At 31.0% G+C, this 19137-nt stretch overlaps 1 protein-coding gene across 1 annotated transcript; it reads right to left on the bottom strand.

Moving 5' to 3' along the window:
- Positions 1-351: 351 nt before the first annotated feature.
- On the bottom strand, positions 352-18772 carry LOC139501319 (microcephalin-like). The gene is made up of 13 exons (XM_071290356.1): positions 18598-18772; positions 17030-17513; positions 16405-16609; positions 15814-15910; positions 14852-15025; positions 14331-14421; positions 13018-13071; positions 10104-11640; positions 8369-8531; positions 8017-8094; positions 7439-7579; positions 3422-3509; positions 352-2617 (listed from the first exon to the last, which is right to left on the bottom strand). Exons 1-13 carry the CDS (start codon positions 18604-18606, stop codon positions 2535-2537), a joined length of 3204 nt encoding a protein of 1067 aa, XP_071146457.1. The 5' UTR covers positions 18607-18772; the 3' UTR covers positions 352-2534.
- Positions 18773-19137: the final 365 nt, after the last annotated feature.

The following is a 19137-nucleotide window of genomic DNA, read 5'->3' as shown; positions in this document are numbered from 1 at the left end:
TTTTCGCCGTTTAAGCCTTTTCAAGATACAAGTTTGAACATATTTGAGTACATAACACCTAAAAATAAGGTTCTACATGGACGAGCAGATATTGTAGTTCATTACACAGGCGTGATGGGTTTCAACTTCAAAGTTTAAAAATTCTGGAAAAAGGGGGGCCAGAAACGGCCCTTATACCTTGTCCTTTTGTTATTTTGTATTTTCTCTTTTATATGCTATGTTTTATTGTCTTTCTGTTTAAGTATACATAAATGTACATGCTTTATCTTTTTGTATTCTCTGAACAAGCTATTGATATTGTAATGCAACACTGAAGACTTTAAAACTTTTTTTTAAAGAAATAACACATAATTATATGAGTGAATTCATTTATTGATCACCAACCACTTACTCATTAAAGATTGCAATGCATTCCATTTGTTAATTTATTACAAGGCATTTGTTAACAATTTTAATTCATAATAACAAATACATAGTTACAAAGGTCTAAATAATGTCCTTTTGATTGACTCTGTACAAATATATTTGACAAATTTATCTTTAATTCATCACTTATTAACAAGGATTTTCATGTTATTTTTTATAAACTTGACTGACATACATTTTTGATACATTCATATTACTTGTGCTTCATCTAAATGTTTAAAGCTGAGTAGATTGCATAATTTCAGTTACTTTTGCACCTGGCTTTTTAATATCTATAGCAAGTTTCATACATTCATTGAACATCACAAAATGCTTATAAACTATATATTTAAACTGAAAATAATTCACATTTTTAACCTTTCCATTTTTGAGTCATTACTATTTGCATTATACATGTATTACCAATATGTGATTACATATTATGATTATCATGTATTCATTATCATTGTATTTCCAGTATTTGTTTGAGGTGATTATTCTGATTAAGTATTTAGCATTGATTGTATTATAACATGTAGCTTAGTGTGAAATCTTACAACTTATGTACTGAAAAATATATTTACATTTAATAAAGTTAATAGTCATGCATTTATAAATTCAGTAACATCAGATGTAAATGACTTATACAATTTCCATGCAATATATATTGACACATACAATAACAGTGAAATAGCATAAAATACTAAAGAAAAATCTGTTATTGCATATGTTTCTTTAATTCAGATAAACAAAGCTGACCAAAATTGAAATAAAGATTTAGTATCCAACCTTTCACATTTAGATGTGGACAAGAAGTAATTTATGCCCTAGATTTTGAGTTTTGAACTGCAGAAAAATTGAGTATATCCCTACTTTGTACTATATTACCAAATCAGCAATGATTCAGTTTTAGAAATATTTGACAGTAATAAATGAAAATACCATGGCATGCATGATTGCCATTTTGACATTTCCATATTATTGCAACATGGAATATTGTTCTAAACCCTAATCTGTACTCTCAGATATATATTATACAGTTCCCTTAATAACATTTATATGTACTAAGTTTCAAGTTAATATGACCACAAACAAACCTAAAATCAAAACTTATCACTTAAATTGAAATTTAAACTTACCACATTTCTATTTGCAGTGAACTGTGAAAACTTTGTCATAACCTTAATAATTTGGCATCTATGACCACAAACTAACCTTAACCAAAACTTGAACCTGATACAGACTTTCAGATACACAAACCAGAAAATATAATGCTCATCTACTATCATAGGCAAGATATAAAAAAATAACTTTTTCCACATGCATACATTAAACATAATGATCTACTAATAAGTAGGTAGAATAAATAAATAGTAACATTTTAACAATTTTGTTAAATAGATAACAATAACTTATTCAAATTGTTTGCAGTTATTACAATAAGTTTCATTTAATATTTGATTAATATATATTAAATATCAATTAAAAAAATCTAAATATAATTGATCAATCAAATCAGAACACTAGATAATTCTGTACAGCAATAATCACTACAGACATTAGGTTAAAAAATGTACTTAATCAAATTTTTTATATACTCAAGTCATGGAAACCAGTACTTTTAAAAGTCTTTTAGAAAGAAGTCAATTTTCTTTTAAGAACTATAAGAAAAGAAAGAGACATCAACAGGTATGAGGATTAGTGTAAGAAGAAAAAGAACAAGAAACTTCACAAATAATACACAATGTAAGATAAATGAAAAAAGTAGTTTCTTCTTTGTTGTTTACTCCAACATCAAGTAGCAAACTGTTTGCTACTGAAACTATATACTCAGGAATATCATACGATTCAGTTTTATTATTAGCCATGCATTCACATAACTAGTCAATTCATAAACTGTCAGGCTGATGAAAAATAACGAATGGATTAATATTTTAACATGCTTTGTTTGAATTAAGAAATTTCTGTTTGTGTTTTATATTAAATTTGGGACATGACTTGCAAATGTGACATGTACATATAGAAACAGGCATGCTTTACAAGAAATGTTTTTAAAATAAATACATTTTCAACTATGTCATGATCACTCATGTTGTTTATATGTTATAATCAAGTCAACTTTTCCATTGTTAAAATTCTGGACTGCTTTCTCTTTTTGGTCTACCAAGTAAATATCTGTCAACATTTAATAGCTGCTGCTGTGTTATGCAATCTGTAAAGAAAAACCAAACAAGAAAAATCATCAAAAAGATTCAAGAAATTTAAGTGATGCAAAATTTTATGAGATGGTTTATCATTGTCAAGAATTGTTCTTTGCAATGACAGAGATTGTGTCCAATATGATTCTCAAATATGATAAATAAAATTGATGATTGATAATGCAAAAGAACACTATTGTCTCTTGAAAGTGCCTATAAGTTAATATATCAAACCAGAAAAAACCTTACATATGAATAATGTGTAGCATTGCTAAAGACTGAGCTTCATTCCATACTCTGTTTAGAAGCACAATTCAACTTTGTTGATGAACATGTACAATGTAAACAAATTTCATCGACTGTATCCTTCATTAAGTACCAACTATATATACAGTACAAGATTTGGAGCTAATTTCCTTATGCTTGGGGATTGCGACTTCGGTTGGCTTGCTTGCTTTGTTTGTATAAACGTTTGCACAAGCATTATAATTGAAATTCACAGCAAACAAATCCGTTTCGAATTAAAACAACATATGTTTGACAAATGTTCACATAAACTTACTGTTTACAGTGTTATTTTCATCAATTTTATCTTAAACAAATATATTTTAGCTGATTTCATAAATTTTTATGATATATTGTTATCCCATGTAAAACAACATACATTTTCACTGCTATTAGTTTTTAGAAACCAAAGGTAAAATTGATCAAACAAGCATGGTTTCTATTTTTTTACATAGAAAGGTTAATAATATTAAAATATTACGATTGCCTTCATATTTCAGCATTCAAAACTAGATAATGATAGTATAGTTTACCTAAGACCCAGACAGGGTTCACACATATCTTATCTGGCAAAAACTCATGTCCCAAGTAAATACTGGCTTTGTTTTGGCTGTTGGTAACCTGAATATACAAGATTAATTCCATTAAAATACTGCTGTTTCTATTCATCAATATGAAAAAAAATAGTACAACAACATGTTTGTTCTCACAAATACAAACACACTCTTTTGTCAACCTTTGCTTATAGAGGTTCATCAAGTATAACAATGGGCTCTTAAAAATCCTAAATTTTTAATTTGGTAAACACACAACATATTGATGTTAACATGAAATAGGGAAACATTTTTTTTTTATGTTTCCATTCTTTTTTAAAGGTATCAATTGCTGTAAACTTTTCCTGTTTAAAGTGGTATTGGTGTCTTTCCCTATCTTAGGTTGTAAAAAAACAGAGAATCTAAGGTCCAGATCAAGTTAGAAAATTTTTATGCAAGAATGCAGTTAACAAATGTGAACTTATAAATATTAATATTTTTACAAGTGTAAATTATTTTAGCTTAATTTGTAAGGTTTTTTTTTAAATTGGCATTTTAAGGGGAGGTAACTCTAAAATAGTGCATTTTCTGAAGGAATTACATGGAATTTTGCTGTTTTTAATTCTAGCTAGAAAAAAACCGCACAGTGACCCTATCTTTTCTTTTGATATTTTCAAAGTATTTTCTAAAAGCTATCTTCTCGTATTTTATTTTACAATTCTATCATTTAGTTTAAAGGGAAACTTCGCTAAAAAATCAAAAATTGATATTATGTCCATTCTGTATAGAAATGCTCAAATTTATAGACATTAAAGTTTTATTCCGCTAGATAAGAGATCACCATCGATTTTAAATTTAGAGTATCAATTCTCTGCGTTCCGCCATTTTGTCATCTTCATATAATTCTTTAAAGTAATAAATTTTATTCAAATAAATTCGTATCTTCCCTCATCTGATCACCAGCATGGCTAAAGGTATTACTCCCAAAGGTATTGTGAGGGGTGTGAGGTGACACGTCCAGGTATTCAAGCGATTTCCTGTCGTGCTTGCAAGTTCATGCATCGTTTCACTTCTGTAGGTATTGATCAGTGTACACGGCCGATAACTTATAACTCTCCATTTTGAACTATCAGGTGTATAATATACATCTCTGTCTTGCGTGTCCAAAAGTGATATAATATACTAGTCATTACTAAACTCATACGCTTGTTTATAAATAACATTTCTGATGTAAAGAATATTATTTATAAAAAGATAAATAATACCAAAAAAAAAGATTTGATGAATTATAAATCTATTTACATTTTTTTCCAAGGTTTAATTTGGGAAAATGTAATATATACTCGTTGTCAATAGTAAAGGACAGATTGGAACATACCAGAAATATTGATTAAAAAAAATGTACGCACTTGTCGACGATTCGTTTCTACGCCTGTATACATTGAACATAAGAAAGAAACATACATTTTGTGTAAATCGGGGTAACAGTTTTGTAAATAGACTAGTCCACGTATGCCAACAGTATGTAATCATCATATTAGATAGACTATTAGATACCAAAAGAAGAAGAAGAAGAAGAGGACCAATTTGATTTAAATACAGGTCGATATATAACTTGCTTCGGTTCATCGAAGTTATGAACATAGTAAAATCACAAATTTATATATCAATTAGATAATTCTCGTATAAAGGAAGAAATTTGACTTCATCACAATTGTTCCGACATTCATGTAAAATATATGCAACTGGACGTACACTAACAAACCCCAAGGGATGTGAATATGTTCTAGGAAAACTATTGAGTAATTAAGTTTCAAATTAATTTCGGGATTTATTTTCTTTCTTGATATTCAATGACAGCAATTTAAAGAATAAACTGCTTGTCCGCTTTAGGGGTATTCTTGCCAGTTGAACAGACTTTAAGACGACATTAAATTCGTTGTCTTTTTTTTTTAAACATCGTTGGTCAAATAGCTAAAGTATTATACGTTGTGAGAAGAAGACTATTTTAATAAGGACGCTCCCGATTATGAATAAATTTGGTTGACGTTTTTCACACTTGAAAAGAATATCTATTCGTAATTTTTCGATTCCATTCCAAGAGGATCCTTATATTTCCTCTCAATTTTTTAAAACATCTTTTTTTCACATAGCTGAAGTATTCATGCGTTGCGAGATTTGAAATATTTTGATGAGAACATTAATTCCTAAATAGGTAAATAAAGATTGCTTTGGATGGACTAAATTATATAATTGCAATCTGTTTGAAATATTAAAGGTTGCCGATTCTAATTTAAAAAAGTACAATTTTTAGTTCATACACTCGTGTTTAGAAAGCTATTTTTATTTATAAATTTATTCAATTAAAATAATTCAGTATTTTATCGTTACAAAAGTAATCAGAAGTCATAATTCATTTAAAAGTAAGCTTATGCAAATTATATAAAAATATACAACGCTATCCAGTTATTGTGCGACCTTATTTCTCCTGTCAATTCATTTTAATTCTTTTTCTTACATTTTTGTGTCTAAAACTATAACCGACTCCCGTATATCATTCATACGAAATGTTGTTCACACCTGAAATAGTGAACCGTGACGCCTAGATGTCACTGAATGAAGATCAAAAGATTAGAATTACATAATGCTAATCTTTTAATTACCTAGCTTGAGTTTAACTACGCATTCAACATTCACTAAGTGTTACAAATTAATACACATTTTATTTCCACAGTTCCAGTAAGTGAAAATGTTTGCTGGAATGACGCAAAAAGTTCAGAATATAAACATGTATTTTTTAATATACTATCGATCGTGTCAGTTTCATATGTTTGTTTAAAGTGTTTGAAGAAAAAAATCAAAAAAATGTTCTAATGTATTATTCACTTTAATTACTAGAATTCGTATAAAAAATCCACACATAAATCCTACAATCTAATTTTAAAAGTTGCATGGCTATCACTTACTTTTCGTTGGTTAATAGCTACACCAAAGGTCGTCGATGCGCTTTAAATAGCGTTATTAGATGGTTTACGAACAAGACTTAAATGAGATTAATTTCACTCACGGCTCAAAGACTTAAACTACGTCACATAAGTCAGGAAGTTTGAAAAAATAAAATTAATAATTCCCAATTTTCTTCTTTATTACTTTTCATATCGAAATAAAACTTGGTGAATATGTTTTTTTATGGTATTATGAACATATTAAGATGAAAAGTGAAAAATCGCGAATTATCCCTTTAAGCTTCTAATCACGTAATGATGTTTTTCCTGTATAATCAATACAACATTTTGTCATAACCTGTCGCTTGAGAAAATGCACTGTGACCTATCATTTTTATTATATTTTTGAACATATATCAATAGATACTACCTTTTGGCAAAGTATGCACAAATTCTATCATTTTTAATTTAGACTCCCATACCACCTTAAAGTTTCTATCTATCTATTATAGTTTTTAAAATAAAAGGACATAAATGAAGAATGTGTCCCTGCTCAAGCTTAGCATTTTTAAAAAGTTAAAAGGGGCAGAACTCTTAAACAGTAAATGACTAACTGCCCAAATTTGAACTTTGGTAATTTTGGTTCTTAGCATTGTGTATTTTTTTCATAAAATTTGGATCAAAACTTGTCAGGTTGTTGAACTGAAAATGTGACAGACAGACAGACAGACAGACAGAAGGACTGTCAAGGGTTACACTTAATACCCCTATTGCTTACGGTGAGGGCATGAAAATGCTCATTTTTGTCAATTACATATTGATTTGAAGGCAATAACTATACTTATATAAAAGTTGATAAATGGGTTGTCTTATTGGCATTTTTGTAGATCTTGTATTGCAGAAATTTGTTTCTGTATACAGTTTAAGTCGTTCAATTATAGTTTAAAATTTAAAACGGAATTACACAAATTTGTCAAAATTAAAAATATTTTAGACAATACATGTAACTTCTACATGTGTAATCTGATAATTTAGTAATGCTTTTTTACCCACTAACACTTATTATACTAACCCTAGCACCACATAATTTCAACAGATTGAGAAGGTGATGTCTTGGAGGACTTGTTTTCTGTGCCAGATAAATTGTACCTACTTCATGTAGGGACAATGATCTATAATTTTCTTTTTGAAGATATCTGCCTTCTCTTGTTACCTGCGTATGATTTCAAAATCTTATATTAACATCTCTTCATGTTTTTAAAGTGTTTGAAGGTTTGGTGTTAAGGTCAGATATTTGTTAGTTTCTGTTACATTGCATCCTTTATTGTCCATTTGGTCATATCCTGTGTTCATTTGTCTGTTATGGAACATTGTATGGTACCTTGTAGATGGGTATTTCAATGAATTTAATTGATGCTTACACCACAACTTTGACTCCTACAAATTTTCTAAAGACAAATAAATCAATTTGTAACCTGTTAAATATGTCCATGAAGACTAAAACTAAATGATATAGAAGTTTGTTATTTCTCATTTAGTATGATTTTGAGGATTAGAGATATTCAAATATTTACTGGGAAAAAGATGTGTTAATTGCAAAAATCAACCTTATGAAATTTCAAAGCTGGCAAATGATAAATACCACTATACCTTTGCAACTGGGAAATAATCAGTTGCTTCATAATCATCCCCTGGTAACCATGTTTGTGCTTCTAATGATGATAACACCTGAAAAAAGATACCAGTATATATCTTCATTTCTGTTCTAATTTAAACTGATTCTTTATTTTATACAGTCTTTTCTAATTATCAACAAAATAAAAACTGACAGGATTTTGAATGAGTGTATTATACAAGACTCAACACTTATTATAATTAATTATTGATACTGTCAGATGGATTCGATAACTTTAATTTTCTTCAAAAGTACTTCAAAGTGAACAATAAACTGAGAAGCATTACTCCCATTTTCTAAACAAGGGGAAATGTAACTATGTCTTACCCATTGCTTATGAACAATCATTATCCCCCTCATTATACCATACAGCACATTTAATGTTCTCCGAGGTCCACCACATATCAAGTGAGTTGTTGTTTCTGTAACATTGTCAGAGATCACAAAGTGTCCTAATCTCTTCACTACAGATATTATAAGATCCTGTTCTCTGGAAGAAAAAATAAATGGATTCATTTTTACAAATCATAAAATTTGCTACATTTTACTTGTAACTTCCGTTTTTTTTTTTTTTTTTTTTTACTTTTTAGATTTTGACTATGACTTACTTCAGTAAGAATCTGAAGAATATCAAATACATTGATATCTAACATTTAACAAAGAAATAATGGTTTAATAAATAAAGTTCATGGATATTTTATTTTGCAACTGGTCAATATGTAAACAAGAGGCTGTCACAACGACAGCAAACCGGATTTATTAATATTTATTTGTGTCCTGGCAATATCACAAGAACCATTACTGATGAATGGTGAAAGTGAAAATCGTCAATATCAAATTTGACCTCCATTTTGTCATCAGTATCAACATATTAAAATTTGAAAAGCTTAGATTGAATGGTTCATGAGTAAATGCAACAACGTGAATGGAAACGCCATTTTTCAATCTTTCAAGAACCATAACTCCTGAACGGTAAAAGTCAAAATCGTCATTATTGAACTTGACCTCTATTTTGCCATCAGTAACAACATATTAAAATTTCAAAAGCTTTGGTTGAATGGTTCATGAGAAAATGCACGGACACGACTGGAAACACCATTTTTCAATCTTTCAAGAATCATAACTCCTGAACGGTAAAAGTCAAAATCATCTTATTGAACTTGACCTCTATTTTGTCATCAGTAACAACATATTAAAATTTGGGAAGCTTTGGTAGAACAGTTCATGCGTAAATGCACGGACACGACTGGAAACTCCATTTTTCAATCTTTCAAGAACCATAACTCCTGAACGGTAAAAGTCAAAATCGTCATTATTAAACATGACCTCCATTTTGTCACCAGTAACAACATATTAAAATTTGGGAAGCTTTAGTAGAACAGTTCATGCGTAAATGCACAGACTCGACTGGAAACTTCATTTTTCAATCTTTCAAGAACCATAACTCCTGAACGGTAAAAGTTAAAATCGCCATTATTGAACTTGACCTTCATTTAGTTGTCAGTAACAACATATTAAAATTTTAAAAGCTTTGATTGAACGGTTCATGAGTTAATGCACGGACAACATTTGATTGCCGCCCGCCCGCCCGCCCGCCCGACTGCCCGGCCGCCCGCCCCGCCGCCCGCCGTACATCCCCAAATCAATAACCAACATTTTTGTCACAAAAATCCGGTTAAAAAGATTCAAAATTTGGTTACAGTGAATTTTATTTAATTAAAGAAATATTTTTACTGTCTTCAATAGATTAAAAGGTAAGTGTGAATCTTTAGACATAAATATAGTTCTCTCTGAAATTATATTTATTAAAATAAATATCCATCCTACAGCATAAGAATTTAAAAACCTAATCAGTCTCTTATGCAAGGTTATGGGAAGTGGAATTAGAATATAATTTTGAAAATAAACAGCCCCTTGAAAATTGTCATACAAATTGTTTTTAAATACCGTAGCATAGGGATTTAGAGGGATAATTTCTAAAAAAAAAATAACATTAGAATAATAATAAGATAAGAGACAGATGATGATAGAGGTCAAGTGACCATATAATAAAGTTAAGTACTCAGCATGTAGACTGGTCATCACTAGAGATGGTCTGGTAGGAGGACTTCGTCTGTATATCTTCTTTGGTAGACTGTTATCACTACTGTCACTGTCAGATTTCCTGTAAGAAGATGTTGATACGGGCCTTGGTCTTCTCATGTGTTTAATCCCTCTAGCTAAGTTAAACTCATCAATACTTGGCCTGGGGGCATATCTACCAGATTGAGAACTAAGTATTGAGTCACCATATGCTAAAGACATTGAATTATCATTCTGTGTAGCTGTACTAGAATTGATTGTTGTTTCTTGTAATGTCAATTCACCTGGCATTACAATATTGTTACTACAAGTGGCACTTGGATGACATTCTTGACTTGACTTTTTCTCTGAAAGACTTCCTTTACGTGGTTGCTTCCTTTTTGGTGATTGAGTAGGAAACAATGCAGATATATTAGATTCTAACCCACTACAAGATGCCCATTGACGTTTCCTGGTAGGTGTGTAACCATCTGGTGTTTTTGACAGAAGTGGTAAATCTGGATCCAAATCAGATAGCGGAAGTAATTTTTTTTTACTGTTGGTTCTCTGGGGTCCCTTTTTCCGAACTGAATGACTTGTTGTATTGTCGATATCTATACTTGAAGTAACTTGAATTGAAGACTGTGGTTTAACTGAATCCACTGATATAACGTTATTTCCTGCATCAACTGAAATTACAAATTTTCCAGCCACAATTTTTTCCTGTTGATCACATGTATCATAGTCTCTTGCCACAGTACAGTTAGTTTCATCAGTTGATGTCTTTTTATCTTCAGAATTATCTACAGAACTTCTATTTTCTATTGCAGTATTATCAAGTAATTTCTTGCTGGTCACCATAGATTTACGCCTGTTTACTGATTTTCTTTTCTGTGACACATTATTATCTGCATTATTATTAACATTAGATATTTCCACAGAAGAATTATCTACAGAACTTCCGTGTTCTATTTCAGCATTATCGACTAATTTCTTGCTGGTCCCCATAGATTTACGTCTGCTTACTGATTTTCTTTTCTGTGACACATTATTATCTGCATTATTATTAATATTAGATAATTCCACAGAAGAATTATCTGATTGTTGTGCTATGGGAGACACTTCATTCATTTTTCCTTTCAAAATTTTTGATGAAGGCTGTTTTATAAGGATTGGAATTTCATCCTGCCTCGAATCTTTATCCACAGTTTTAGATGGTGTAAATGTAACAACAGATTTTCTTCTGTTTGATGTCCTTTTAGGTTTCACTTCATCGTCTGCAAACTTTACACTGGCCACAGATTTCCGACGTTTTTTTGATGTGGGAGATTTTTTTTCTGCATTTAGACCAGAAGTTAATGCTGACAAATGACTAGGTTTATCCTTGTTATAAGATGGACTAGATACTGGTTTATTTAATGAGGTAGGTGGTATTGGGGATTCAGGCATATTGTCTATACATTTTTTGATTTCATCATTTAAACCATCCATAAGATGATCAACATCATTGGATTCAAAGCTGACATTTTGAACTCCAGCTGGAAATAAAAGAAAATGAATTGCTTTAATTAATTCATCATATACATGTAACATTAATACTGCAAATGTAATTTTGAAAGTTTTGATTGTACCATAACGGATTTAATTTGTTTTGTTTATCAGAAGATCATAAAGATATGATTATAACAAAGCGTATATAGTGGTACATTGTAATTTACTAATATATATACTTAATTTTTAGTAAATTTGAAATGTATTACAGCAGATTTCATTGAATGTGTAGCCAAAGGTGATATCCTTGGTAAGCTTGCTTGTTAGCTGAACCGTGAAGTCATTATAAGGTCAAGTATACTACTCTCTTTTTGAAGTAGCTGCCAGCATAGTCCAACAGACAGATATATTGGTTTTCTGTCAGACTAGTCTATTCTTAAAGATGGGGTAGTTTACATAATAAAACAATGACTTCACAGCTCAGCTAACAAGCAAGCTAATCAAAAATATTACCTTTGGCTACATACTCAATGAAATGTGCTGTAAAATGTGCTATATTAAACTAATTTACACAGGGAAATTTCATCACATCAATTTCATGGGAATTTCACATCTAACAAGCTTATACATGAAACTCACAAGAAATTGGTTTACCATACATGAATTTCATATGATATTTTTCATTTGAAATTCACGTGAATGTTTAAAATAAAGTAATTCAAATATGTTTAAGAATGTTGGGGAATTTAATGTGGGAATCATGTGAAATTCATGTGAGCAAAGGAGTAGGTCCGGTAAGGACCGATTTTGGCCTCAAATTTCAGGTTCATCTGACGAAAGATTTTGACCACTTTTTAAACACTTAAGTGTCTATTATATTTGAATTAATTAGGTTATGTGAAAGATTTTAACTGATTTAGCCATTAAAAACGATCCGATTCAAGCTCCAATATGAAAAATCTACCAAATATGCCGAAAAATGTCACTTTTCAGATGGTTTTTGGAAAAAATGGAAGTAGCCACATCCGTGTTCATCCTCAACCTTTATATATGTTATGTATTATAATCAAATACAACTTACATTTCAATATTAAGGATGAACACGAATGCGGCCAGTTTCGTTTTACACGAAAACCGTCTAAAATTTAACTAAAATGCTAGAATTGTGAAGATTTCAGTAATTTAGCATGACTTATTGGTGATAGTACAGGATATATGTGCATTGTATTGTCAAAAACAGCCCATATTGATGTAGCAGAAGCATTCTACTGGTCAATAAATAACTAAAAGTTTACATTTTAACAATTTTGTAAAACTGCTATATTTTGGGGCCAAAAAGGGGTCTTACTGAACCTACTCCTTTTGTCCATGTAGTTTTAATCGTAGCTTTCCTATAATGATGGACAACATGATAATAAACCTACTGAATAATCTTCTCTGTAATGGCTCCTCCTCCTCCATCTCTCGTTCTGGAGTATCTGTAATAATCATACAAACACAATAAATCTAATGTCATGAACATACTTTCAGGATGCAAATAAACAGTAATTTTGGTCTTATTTTCAATATTAATCTGATAAAAGTCATACACTGCACACATAGGTAAACACATATCATGCTATGTCAAATATCTTTTGAAACTATTACTTTTTCCAAAACAAAATACCTCATTCTTTTGAAAGATTAAGTAACTATGAATGCTATCAACAGACAATTATTTCTATAAAAATGAGAATATTTATCATTATTTGAGTTGCACAATAAAAGCTTCACCTCTCTCTCACATAAAATGTAAATACAGTCAAACCTGATTAAACCGGACCCTGAATAAACCGGTTTCCTGTCCATTCCGGCCGAAAATGAAAGTCCCATATTTTCCCATTCAAAGTCTTTGTTAAAATACCCTTTGTAAACCGGACCCTGTGTATTCCTAATTCCAGTCTAATTATGAAGTCCCATATTCTTAATTACATTATTTATTACCTGTCAAAACCGGTTTGTCTAATTAATTTCAATGATCGATATGCAATCAAAACATATTTGTTTATACAATATGGCTTTTCGTGATAATCAATTATTCAGGTGTCAAACTGTGAACCTACAATCGTACAGTAGTGAGCTGTATTATTTATTAAAACATTATAAACGTGTCAATTAAACGAAAAGACACACCGAATATATCTCGGATTGAACTTACTTTTTAACTTGGATAAACAAATTTAAATCGCGGAGTAAGAAATTCACGTCGTGATTTCGAAATCCTGGGTTCCCTGTAGTGAACCCCTAAACAAATGACCTTGATAATGAAAAACACCCGGATGACAACAATCAATGGATATTGTACAATGTACGACAACGTTTCGAAAGTGATGAAATTACGTTTGATAATATTCTGGCTTTTTAATCGGCCATTCCAACATTTCAAATTATTGATCATGGGAGTAAATCGAAACTCTCGTCTTAGAATCCAAACAACGCGAGCATTATGATGCTAATGCAAAAATGAAAAACGAAGTGAAAGTATTTTTATTAATTTAATAGATATAATTTACAATCAGAGAGAACTTTTACATGCAAAATGTTGGACGTCACAAGTCATTAACTTCTGGTCAAAACGGAAACCTGAATAAACCGGCTCACTGTCCAAACCGGCCCTTTTTCATTGTCCCGTAGCCGCCCGGTTTATACAGGTTTCACTGTATAAAGAAAATGATTTATAAATAAGAAGTTATCTGACCTGATTCCTTTGCCATTATTTGCTTCATCTTCTCTCTCATACTTGGTGGGGTGTCAGGAATCAACAGTCTTATTGGAGTATTAATATCAATCTGTAATAAATAGGGTTACAATATCGATTTCTCTTATTGGATAAAACATTTTAAAATCTCATTCCCAGAAAATTGTTATCAACTGGTTATTTGATAGATATTTTAGTTTTTGGTTGTGTTTTCCAAACCATTATTATAACAAAGTTGACTGTATTTGTGAAATATTTAATGGATACTGGAATTCTGTGTTGTGTTTCCTTAACCAGTATACCAAGGTTAGAATTTTTAGGAATATAAATTCATAATTGAGTTTTTGATGGTGTTTCCTCAGCCAGTATTCTACCAAAGATATGGGTATTTAATACATACTGGAGTGCTTGGTTATGTTCCTTGAACTAAGGTTAGGTGTATTTCAAAAGTGCATATTTGAGTTTTTGGTTCTGTTTCTTGAACAAGTATTCTACCAAGGTTAGGGGAATTTGGTACGTACTGGAGTCCTTGGTTGTGTTTCTTGTACTAGTATTCTACCAAGGTTAGGAGAATTTTGTGGTGTACATTCAGAAGACTGCAATTTCTCCACCAGCTGTTTTTTTCTTTTGTTGCATCTTTCAGCACTGTTTGCAACTTCTTCTTCAAAGTTACTAGGCTGCATTGACTTAGCTTTCTAAAGAGCAAGGACAAAAAGTTTACTACGTTAAATCATATTCATTGTATGAAATTAGGTAACAATTAGCATCATCATTATTTATTCTGTCTGTAGTATTTCATAATTTTCATTTAACTACTTTTCAGAATGAAGTGTTTTAAAAAAGACTCCATACACATAGATAACTTTTTGTACTTCTTTGCTACATTTGTTTTTTTTTAGTGATTAAGATGATAACACAATGTTGTCTGTTGTACCCCTATTTTTGATATTTTTACCCATTTTGTCTGTTTGTTCTGTTTACTCATAGTTGTCAATATAATGGAATTTGATGAGACTGTCATACATGTGAGAGGTTAAGCTTTCTATAAAACCAGGTTAAATCCATCAATTTCTACATAAGACTATACCAAGTCAGGAATGTGACAGTTGTTATCCATTCGTTTGATGTGTTTGCGCTTTTGATCTTGCCATTTGATTAAGGACTTTCCTTTTTAAATTTTCCTGGGAGTTCAGTATTTTTGTCATTTTACTTTTTATTAGCCATATAACTTAATATTAAGGTAAGGTTTGCCTACACAGGGAGGTTACTCAAATTCAAAAAAAGTATTTGATTGAAAGGTATAAATTTACCATAATCTACCAGTTTTCAACCACTGTGTTTTCTAAAGCATAAGGCAAGTAATTTTCATTGGAACTTTTGATATGAATATGTTTTTTCTGTGTTGGTGTAATAATTTAAAGCTATACATGTACATGTATATGTTCAAGTTAATAAATTTTGCACACAAAAATCTCTATTTTACCTTCAGTTTTGCCAGAAAAAGAGGTGTTCCTTTGTTAGTGGTAGGAAGTACAGCTGGGTAAAGTCTTTCAGATACATGTTCTTGATACTGCTTGCAACTGTAATATACAACATATCACATTTAATCCTTAATGAGTATATTTCATGAGAAACATCAGTTAAAAATGTCATGGTTTATGTCATATATGTTAATGTTTTTTTGTTATTTAATTTCTAGTCTATTTGATTGATACAAAACTACAATTGAAAACACAGCATTTTGGTTATTTTGTACAATTTTTATTTTTGTAGCTGTTGAATTATTCTTACCTGTCTGCCATAATTAAAACTGCATAAAGAAATGAGAAAGCTTCTCAGCTTATTATCAATGTTGCCTACACTAATAAACCTCTTACACTTACTAATGTAGTGTGAAATAGGTTTTCTGTTCTTTTGGACTGCTCTTGATACTTACATATGAATTTTTATTGTTTTTATTTCCTGCCTACCCATTACCCATTACAGATATCAGCTGTAGTTTTTATTTGTGTTATTTGTCTACCTGTCTACCCATCACCCTAGTACAGTAGTTTTAGTTTTGTTCTTTTTTTACCTGTCTACCCAGAGGACTGACACCAGATGACATTTATTTTTAGCAGCTTTTGTTTTTGTTCTCTTGCTTCCTTCTTTGAAGATAACATGGGTGACATCCTCTGTGAATTTCTTTGTCACAGTGGCTCCTAATTGTTCTAATTCTTTACGAATAGCATCACTTCTGTTATCATTAGTGGATCTCACTTCTACATAGGCTATTACATCTGGAATATATCATGTTTTATTAGGCTATTACATCAGAAATATATCATATTTTATAACTGTATCATGAATACTCAATCCCCATTGATATCTTCCAATCTGGAATATATCATGTTTTATTAGGCTATTACATCAGAAATAAATCATATTTTATAACTGTATCATGAATACTCAATCCCCATTGATATCTTCCAAATGTTTTGTCCCACCCTACAATCTTTAGCATGGAAAAGTCATATTTTTACCAGTACACATTCTATTAATGATGTATGGTAATGCCCAATTATATACAAAGTGTACTTATGCAACTAATGTAACAATGTAAATTTGTATATCATTACATAATTATACCATTGAAAAAATACTGATTTTATTTTATAATCATGTTTTGAACCTTATTCAGTCTGATTTTCATAACATACTTTTCAATACCCTGTTATCCAACATTTGAGTAGCAGGTAGATCATCACCATCATCATAAGCTGTAATGAGTGAGGCAGTTGGGGGTGTATCCACTGATAATGGCATGAAAACTTCACTGTTAACAAATGGAGAGGTCTCTGGTGTTCTAAGATCAGTTGTTTGTGTGTTTGCTCTGCTTAATTTATGACTTCTTGGACTTCTTAGATCAATGTTAAAATTATCACTTGTAAATGATGCAGGAGATGTTGTATTATAATTCTCAGAATTAAGAACAGTTGTTGATGGCTTGACAGAAATGTCAGTAGATGATACACCACTGTTGTTACATCGTGAACTGCTAGTATTAATCTGAACTGTGGATGTTGCATCTTTCGAGACATAGTTTGAATCCACTTGATTGTCACTGGTTATTGATAAAGGAGTTACAGATTTCCTTCTGCTAACTGATGACTTTCTTGTCAATTTACTGTTTGATGTGCTTCTCTGTGAAAATATTAAATAATATACAGACTAGACAAAATTATGTGAAATTAATGTTATATTAAATCACTACTGGTACAAGTAAATGCATAGTTTAAACTTTTTTGTAATACATATATCAGGTTTTGTAAATGCCTGTCAAGGCCATGCACCAAATGTAAGATTGCTTGATTGATGATCGCTTAACATCAAGTGGCAAATATTTCATGCAAGACGAGGGGAACAAATTACCAATAAATACAATAGGTAGGTCCTGTAATAGAGAAAATGAGGGTGTACTGGATACCAACAGACATTTACCCTTGCAGCAGGCCAGCTTTTAACCATTTATAGAGTTGTTTCAATGGTTCATAACATGCAGAGAGCATGGTGCTCTTTTTACACGAGACAACATAATTGATGTTTCCATTCTGAGGAGACATGGCTGCATACTTATACATCTCACACAGCAAAATACATGCCCCATTCTGGCAAGGGTTTTACTACCGGTTAAATTAAACGCCCTTGACTAGGGCAGCTAGGATTGAATTGTGATGACAGCATGGCACTTTCTTTACAAAAGGCAATTAAACGTCCAGGACTTCCCATTATAACCAGACATGGCTGCATAATTGTACATTTCACACAGCTAAAAGCATACATGTATAGTATGCATCCTTAACTGATACACCTTATTGCTATTTGGAAATCTGTCTTCAATCTAGTCTTGTTTGACACGAGAATCTGTCCCGCTTGAACTTTTGACGTCATACAACAATAACTTTTCCTGTGATGTCCAGTATAAATGGAGGACAACTAGTCATAAGGTGTATTCTCAGAGATGATCGTCTATTCCATGGATAAAAACAAAGTGCCTAGATAATATGGATAGTCGACTTTCTACAGATAGAAACAAGTGCCTGTGTCGACTTGGGTCTGATTTGGTTTGGGGTGTGTCGTTTTGGCTGGTATCTAAAGTCCATTCTACCCCTATATGAAAAAATGCTTCAAAGGGATAAAAATGATACACGTTATGATGTATGTCCCAAAAGAAGAACAATAAAAAAAATATCCTGACATAAAATAAAAAATAAAAAAAGATATTTACCTTTTTCATGTTTAAGTGTATTCTAACAGTAAAATATGAATCAGCTATTCAAATAAATCTATAATTTCTACGTTATATCTTGTTAACCATTATGGAATATGTTCATATTTTGTCATATTTCGTTCTTTTTCTTCATTTCCCTATTTCAAACAATCAAAAAGGCCGCTCCAAATATAATAAAAGAGTGTATTTCGGAAAAGGATAACTGTTTCCGGAATATAGAAAACGCTTTATACATTCAGTATTTTATGGGAATGGGACGCATGTTTGGGCCGGGGTGTAACTTTTAATGCAAACAAAAATTTATATTCTAGCGAGAAAAAAAAGTCTGTTAATTTGACACCATAATGCATGAATACCCCTCTAATCGAGTGCTTGAATGGTTGCAGTTTCAAGATTGAATTTGACGGTTTAAAACTTCATACCGTGTGGTTCGATTCAGTGCAGGCTTGGAAAATAACATTTGCTATAAATTTATATTGCTCCTAAGACATAGAATACAATATGTCTCTGGTTGCTCAAATCAAACAATAAATAAGA

This window comes from Mytilus edulis, chromosome 1, assembly GCF_963676685.1.
Source record: "Mytilus edulis chromosome 1, xbMytEdul2.2, whole genome shotgun sequence".
Taxonomy (NCBI): Eukaryota; Metazoa; Mollusca; class Bivalvia; order Mytilida; family Mytilidae; genus Mytilus; species Mytilus edulis.
This window is presented reverse-complemented; position numbering and strand designations above follow the sequence as displayed.